Source organism: Thalassophryne amazonica, chromosome 16 (assembly GCF_902500255.1).
Source record: "Thalassophryne amazonica chromosome 16, fThaAma1.1, whole genome shotgun sequence".
Taxonomy (NCBI): Eukaryota; Metazoa; Chordata; class Actinopteri; order Batrachoidiformes; family Batrachoididae; genus Thalassophryne; species Thalassophryne amazonica.
The window spans coordinates 74061572-74069937 of record NC_047118.1 but is presented as its reverse complement, the minus strand read 5'-3'; the positions used below and the strand labels follow the sequence as shown (position 1 = coordinate 74069937).

The 8366-nt window shown below is 39.4% G+C and overlaps 1 protein-coding gene across 1 annotated transcript in view; it reads left to right on the top strand.

The window, feature by feature from the left end:
• Positions 1–3612, top strand: part of LOC117527402 (next to BRCA1 gene 1 protein-like) — a 13959-nt gene extending 10347 nt beyond the window's left edge. Inside the window, exons 3-4 of the mRNA XM_034189730.1 lie at positions 2546–2639; positions 2878–3612. Of these exons, the coding sequence (XP_034045621.1) occupies positions 2546–2639; positions 2878–3051 (268 nt within the window). The 3' untranslated portion in view covers positions 3052–3612. The remainder of the gene's footprint in view (positions 1–2545; positions 2640–2877) is intronic.
• Positions 3613–8366: the final 4754 nt, after the last annotated feature.

Sequence of the window (8366 nt, the reverse complement as noted above, 5' to 3'; positions counted from 1 at the left end):
TGAAGTTATTGTACTTGGCCCCACAAATCTTAGAAACATGGTGTCTAACCAGATCCTTACTCTGGATGGCATTACCCTGACCTCTAGTAATACTGTGAGAAATCTTGGAGTCATTTTTGATCAGGATATGTCATTCAAAGCGCATATTAAATATGTAGGACTGCTTTTTTGCATTTACGCAATATCTCTAAAATCAGAAAGGTCTTGTCTCAGAGTGATGCTGAAAAAACTAATTCATGCATTTATTTCCTCTAGGCTGGACTATTGTAATTCATTATTATCAGGTTGTCCTAAAAGTTCCCTAAAAAGCCTTCAGTGAATTCAAAATGCTGCAGCTAGAGTACTGATGGGGACTAGAAGGAGAGAGCATATCTCACCCATATTGGCCTCTCTTCATTGGCTTCCTGTTAATTCTAGAATAGAATTTAAAATTCTTCTTCTTACTTATAAGGTTTTGAATAATCAGGTCCCATCTTATCTTAGGGACCTCGTAGTACCATATCACCCCAATAGAGCGCTTCGCTCTCAGACTGCAGGCTTACTTGTAGTTCCTAGGGTTTGTGAGAGTAGAATGGGAGGCAGAGCCTTCAGCTTTCAGGCTCCTCTCCTGTGGAACCAGCTCCCAATTCAGATCAGGGAGACAGACACCCTCTCTACTTTTAAGATTAGGCTTAAAACTTTCCTTTTTGCTAAAGCTTATAGTTATGGCTGGATCAGGTGACCCTGAACCATCCCTTAGTTATGCTGCTATAGACGTAGACTGCTGGGGGGTTCCCACGATGCACTGTTTCTTTCTCTTTTTGCTCTGTATGCACCACTCTGCATTTAATCATTAGTGATCGATCTCTGCTCCCCTCCACAGCATGTCTTTTTCCTGGTTCTCTCCCTCAGCCCCAACCAGTCCCAGCAGAAGACGGCCCCTCCCTGAGCCTGGTTCTGCTGGAGGTTTCTTCCTGTTAAAAGGGAGTTTTTCCTTCCCACTGTAGCCAAGTGCTTGCTCACAGGGGGTCGTTTTGACCGTTGGGGTTTTACATAATTATTGTATGGCCTTGCCTTACAATATAAAGCGCCTTGGGGCAACTGTTTGTTGTGATTTGGCACTATATAAAAAAATTGATTGATTGATTGATTGATGTGTATGTGTGTGTGTGTGTGTGTGTGTGTGTGTGTGTATATGTATACGTTGTTTACTTTCTTTATTTTTTATGGTATGAGGGGAGGGTATCTATAAGTTTTGCTTCTGCCTTCACCCTTTCGGCCACACAGGTTCATTGTACATTGTTCTTTTTATGAGTTTTGTTATTACCTCCGCCAAGGAGGTTATGTTTTCGGTCACGTCCGTTGGTTGGTTGGTTGGTTGGTTGGTTGGTTGGTTGGTTGGTTGGTTGGTTTGTTAGCGGGATTACTCAAAAAATCCTCAACGGATTTTAATGAAATTTTTACCAGGGGTGTATCTTGGCCTAACTTAGAAGTCATTAAATTTTAGTAATGATCCGGAGCAAGATACAGATCCAGTAATTTTTTTAAGGATTCTTTATCATTGCAGGATAGTTTCAACATTTTTGCATCTAACTTCATGAAGACGGGTCACAAAGGCTGAACAAAAATTAAGTTATGACACAACAATAATTTAGCATTTGTTTCTCCTCATTGAATAAAGTTATTAGAAAATAAAAAAAACTTGTTTAGTTCATGCAGTTTCTCTTTATAAATACGTTTGCTGAAGATCTAAGGGTTTAACCACTGAATCTGAAACATGATGGTAGATGCGTGAAACGACGTGGAATAAGTCTCTTTGCCAAAGGGTATTCCATGTGACATCAGTTCCCTATGGCCTTGGCGGAGGTTTGCACTCTCCGAGTGCTTCTAGTTGTCTGTGTTATTCTGTGTGCCGAATTAATATAATTTATTCATTCATTCAAGGTGGTAACTTTTTGTGATGATTGCAGCAACCTGTAGTACCTGTGGGTGCTCCCTGACATGACCTGAGTTCAGTTGTTCTAAATTTTCTGTTCTTGGGAAGAGAAGTTGAATGGGAACAGAATGAAACTAAAACAGTGTTTCATTGTGTTTACGTTACTGAACACTGACACATTTGTGTAATATCCAAAGTCCAAATGACTGCTTATGGAAAAAAACATATATTCATTCATTTTCTATGCCTGCTTATTACAGTCAAGGGTCATGAGGGGGCTGGAGCCTATCCCAGCAGTCATAGGGTGAGATGTGGAGCACATCCTGGACAAGATTCCAGTCTATCATGTGGCCACATATAGACAGACAAACACAAACTCTTTCACACTCACATGCACACCTACTCTCAGTGTGAAGTTTCCAGTTCACCTAATCTGCATGTCTTCAAGTATGTCTGCAAGAACACACACGAACACGGGGAGAATGTGAAAACATCGAAAGGACCAAGTGGGAAGCGATCGCAGGACCTTCTTGCTGTGAGGCAACATTGCTAAGCCACTGTACCACCTGGAAAACCTAAACTGTAATTTCAAGGAACAGCAGACATGGATGTGGTGTTTTCTGTCTACAGACACCCAGGTATCACCAGCGGCCTGGTTAAAGGAGCTCTCTCGGTTGCTGCGTCAGCTTACAAAGCTCTGTTCACTGGACAAGGACCCACACAGGTAAGTTACACGCTTCACTGGGAACTTACCGACACTCAGAGCATCACTGGTCATTATGCAGAATATAGGGGTTTTCAGAAGGGGAGGAGCTAAATATAATTTGGGGTGGAGCTCACAGTGTGTAAGCCCAAAAGCTGCTTGGGCTTCGGAGGGTTAAAATTGGACTACTGTCTCGGTTTGGTTTTTGATCAGGGGACATGAATGTTTAATCAGAAACTGATGTGTTGATCTCGTGCAGCCTCCCGTGGATGCGTCCACCCAAGACACCATGATGGCGGTGCTGGTGGAGATGGGTTTTGGGGATCGACCGCTCAACCAGAAATTGCTGAAGAAACACAACTTCAACCTGCTGGACGTGGTCAACGAGCTTGTCCAACTTACCGACAATGACTGGTACGCCACTCGTTACTGACATCAGCGTGAAGATGTGACAATGGCAAAAGTGGCACAGAATATGGATGGAATCGGAGGAAACACTGCGGGGAGGCTTTGACCATATAAGGAAACATTCCAGTGGGCTCTGGGACAAGTCACATGTTCACTACATGTAGTCTTTAAGGTGACAGGCCGGTCGCTTCATTTAACAACGAAAACAAAGGAGCTGCATTGAGCATTTTGAATGTCTCACATTCCAACATTTTAAGTCATCCCACTGCACCTGCCAAAGTGGGCGTCGGCACTTTGTCACCATTCAGCCTAATGGGATTTGCTTCATTACGTCACTCATTCATTCACTTATTTTATTTTAAATACTAGTAATCCAAATTATTACAAAAAACGGGAACGACCAGATGCTACTCCACCAGTTTCGTTATTATTATTTTATAACGAAGCACGATGGAGCACTTTTGAACACTTCTGCCCATCACTCAGAAAGGCAGGTGTATTTTAATCCAAATGAAAGTGCACGTGTGTCACAGCCGCCCATCAACCAACATCAGCAAAGTGCATCCAGACATGTTTCACACATCAAAAATAAAATTCAGATCTGTTAAATGATTTATGCAAAACAGAATCATAAAACTCCTCAAGAAATTCTAGACCGGATCCTCCCCCATCAGCCACTACGATGGCGACACTAGTAAAGAAAATAAGCTTGTTTATTGTTGTTATTATTACTGTTATTTTAACAGGAAGGAAACTCAAGCAGGCCCAGACATAGTGAGGTGGCCATCAGCATTTTAGTGTGGTTTTATACATATGTAATGGTGGAACGGTTCTGGGTGACACTGCATGAGGTTGGCTTTCAGCAGTGACAGCAAGGTCTGGTAAAACTTTGTGAATGACAGTGAAACACACAGGCATTGAACACTGGCAGCACGTCCAATGTGGAATGGTTTTTGTAAGAACTACTGAGCTGAAGTACGGCCGTTTGACTGACGCTTCTCTCACATGCAGTATAAACATACTGTAAACAAGCTGTGGCACACTCAGCGCCCGCCAGACCTATTCTTTAGAAATGAGAGAAACTGACTACATGTAACTTCAAAACTACACCTGCTGCTGATTTTCCATCATGCATGTGACAGTAAGATTATCCCCTGCAACAACGTCAGACACGTCCAGCAGGTGGCGCACATTATATATTAAATAAGCAAAGATCACAAGATCTATTGAGCTGGTAAATGGAAGTTAACCAAGTTTTAATCTATTTATCCTGGTTATATGTTCTTTTAATTTGGAGCTGATAGTTTTATGGGTTCTTCCTCTTGATAAGTTTAGTCAGGTTTCATGCTGATTGGCTGAAACTTACTTGAGTAATCCGCTTGCTCTGCCTCCTCTGTGGATGTAAAAAGCATCAAAACAACAAATCTTTGGATTTGAGCAACAGAAAACAGCAAAAGTTTGACATTTTTGCTTAAAAATATTGAAATAATTTAGGGCTGCAGCTATCGATTATTTTAGTAATCCAGTATTCTATTGATTATTCTGGCGATTAATCGTGTAATCGGATAAAAAGTACTTTTGCGTTTTTAAATACCATCAATAGTCCAGGGCTCTCCGTTAAGCCCTGGTCATATGGCACTAATGAAGGACACCGAAGACAAAACCAAGCAAGAAATCTGGATTTAAGTTTACTTTCGGAGAGAGCGTTTAGCCATCATCCATCTTTGTTCCTGTAGTTGGCGCTTCGTCAGAATTTTCAAACTGTTGAAAAATGTGAACGAATCCTGATGCCAACCTCAATTCGTCTGTATTCTGTTTTGCTTTCTGTCTTGATGGTTCTTCATCGTTTGCATGTCTCCCATGTCACCAGCGTTCCATTTGATTGTTGTCCAACTTCGTCCAAGTCCGACGTCTTCCACGAACGTTGACAATACCTGAACGGATTAATAACTAAAGCTCTGATGGGCTGAATGTGACTCATCCATGTGTGGGACGAAAAGCAACATTTTCATACAGAAACAGCGACAAGAACGTTTTATCAGCTACTGTCTATTTACGCATGTTGCAGCCGTCTCTGGCTGGAATGCGCGTGTGCGCACACATGTTGCAGCTGTGAAGACAAATCTGTTAAGACAACCAGTTCTCACATCTGCAGTTGCTGTGGAGAGCACAGGTTGGTGCTCGGTCTGATACCCGCTGTCAAGTCACGTCATCATGAATGTTTTGTTTTGATTTTGTGTAAAGCGTCATGGCCGCCGTTCACTTAGTTTTTCTTTCATTTTTCTTTTGTTTTTCTTCGGTTTTGTTTCATTCTTTTATGTGCTCTGGAATCGCAGGCTTTTCGGTGATGACTTTGTGACTTTTTTTCCTTCATTCAGCAATCGCAGTGTGCCGTGTGACCGTACCTTAAGCAACGGCACAATGTCGCTGTGCCACCATGCAGATTGCCAAATTTAGTGTATCCCTTTCTGTTTTCCTGGGTAATTATTTATTTTGTCATGTCTTTACAAGTTTTGGATCTTTCCCACTGTCAGGAGCTCAGCACTCTCCTGACTTCGGACCATAAGCACAGGCGGTCGGTGTAATCCTCAGTCAGGCTGCACGTGAACGTGAGCACAGCCTGTGAAAAACTGGTCTCTGGAAGGATGTGACGATTTACCCAATCTGACCCAAACTGACTCCAAATGACTAAAGGAAGTACTTTTATTTATTTTCGAAAATGGGCTCCGTTCTCAAAACAGTACATGCAGCGCTCTCTCTCCCTCCCTCCCTCTGTCTTGCTGTCTCTTCAGAATGCCAAAAGAATAAATAAGGGATGTTTAAGTATGTTTGTGAGTACTGGCATTTTGGGGGGGGATACAAGAGGCAAAGGTGAGCGCTGTTTCCTTTCATGTACCATTTTGAGAATGGAGCGCATTTCCAAAAATAAATAAAAGTGATTCATTTAGACATATTTGGAGTCAGTTTGGGTAAATCGTCGCACCCCTCTGGAGTCCAGCTTTTCCACAAAAGCCACACTGATAAATCCCCTCTGCACCCGGTCAATGAAAACTTGACTTAAAGTGCACAGCAGGGTGGACCAAACCGTGTTTTTTAAAAATAGACACACTGCTTTGCTTTAAATGTGCATTAAGCTATTTCAGATGATCAGCGTGGACCCTCTTTCTCTTACAAGGCTTTATTTTACTCTGTGTGTTGCGTTGGAAAGCTGTAGCTTTTGGTGCTATATTGATTAGCTCTTACACAGTTTATGTGCATGCTCTAGTCTTCTTCTGTTTTTTTTTTTCTGGGGACATTACAGCACCACACACAGGCCTGGCATATGTACTGCAATGTTAAACGGCGCTTTGAGGCACAGATTTTGCCTCAAACATTTTTTGTAATCAAATTATTTGAGTTACTCAACTAATCGTTTCAGCGCTAAAATAATTCATTAATTTTTTACCTCTCTGAACATCATGTATTTGATTAATTAATTATTTCTGCATCAGTTTGTGGAATTTTGCGTTCATGTCACTTTTGTTTTTCGTCTGTTTTTGTTTTGGAGCACGTGTACAGTCGTCTCATTCCCAATGTATAAACGTGGAATCTAACGATGTGTAACGATGTGAAATGTGTTTCATTTTTGGTTATCAGGTGTGTGAATTTCTGCAGAATCTCTTGGCTGCGAGTAACGGCCGTGTGTTGACTTTGTTCAAATTAAAATGCTGAAATTTAAAATGTTTTGCTTGAAGTCTGTGAGGCTACGTAGGAAAAAAAAACTAAAATCATGGTTGTTGTATTTTTCAGCTTCTTTTGTGGTTGAGGTTGCTGTATGTTAGTGTGATACTTTGTAAAAATGTTATAAAACTTAATCAGTTTTTTTGTTTGTTTTGATTAGATTTTTTGCATATGTGAAATATTTTGTGAGATTAAGGCCACAATCTGAGATAAAAATAGGTTTCAGGATTATTGGAAGAAAACTGTTCTTTGAGTAATGTAATATTGAGATAAAAAGGTTGTTAAAAAAATAACCCTGTGAGATTAAAGTCATAGTTTGATGGAGGGAAATGATTTTGGAAAATGTTATGAAATAAAAGCAGAAATTTCCTACAGTTGTCATATTATTTTTTTTTTTAACCGAAAAGTTTCCTACACTCCCGCGACCTGGTCCCTGATAAGCGGTTGAAGATGAGTGAGTGAGTTTCCAACATATATTTCCTTTCCCAGAATGTTTTTCCATTTTTCACTAGATTAGTTTGAACTTTGCTGATCCCCTGGGAAGACTCCCTCAGGGAAAATGAGGTTCCAACAGCATTGTATAGCAGCACACAGGATAAGAAGCACACAGTGTCAAAAGTGAAAGTAAAAAAAGAAAAACAGTTTGCAAATATAAATACCAGACATACTGATCAATGCTGGTTTACTGGCTTCCTCTCATTCCCGACCTCTGTCTTCCTGTTACTCTTCTAAAGGTTTTGAAAATTTTCTGTTCTTTTAGTAGTTTGTTTGTTTGAATCATACCAATCTACTAATATATCAATAGTGTAGCTGTTTTCTAGAAAAATTTCATTGAATGAATAGTGAATAAATGTCAGAACTTTAATTTCTTATTGATACTGGTAGACTTGTCAACAACATTAATGTCTGCTATTGAATTTAAATGCCTTTTTCTTCTTTTCCCCCCTCAAAATATTATGGCTTCTTCCTTATAATTTGCCACTTTTATGAAGGAAAGATTGTATTTTTCCCAACAGTTAAAATGTTTACTAATTTTACAGTTTTTTGTCTCCTAAATTGATACTGTAAAAGTAAAATGATGTCCTCATAATGGCTTGAAGCTGTTTTGAAACAGTAATTTCGAGCAGTGTGACTTTATTTTAATTATTCTTTACTTTATGATTAGACTTTTCTCAAAACATTCTGACTTTAAAATCACACAATCACATTTACGTAATACTTAATGCTTTATTTTCAAAGAATCTCCAAATGCTGTATTGCTGTAATATTGTACTTTTATTCATTTTGCACTAATTTGACTTCATTCTTACGTGACAATATTGTTTTCAAAATAATTTCATTGTCATGTTGTAAATTTTAACTTCCACTATTTTATAAATGAAATTCATGTTGCATTATTTCTTTTTCTCAGTATTTGCATTTTGAGTTGTGCAACTTTTGCATGGTAACAATGTTTTATTTATTATTTTTTTTACAAACATCAGCTGCCACTCATATTTGGGTTTACAATCTCAAACACTTCAAAGATCATCTGTTGTAGGACTAGGATTATTGAAATTTATACAGACATGGTGATGTTGTAATTTTTTTTTTTATCTTAGTGGAATATTTCCTATTATA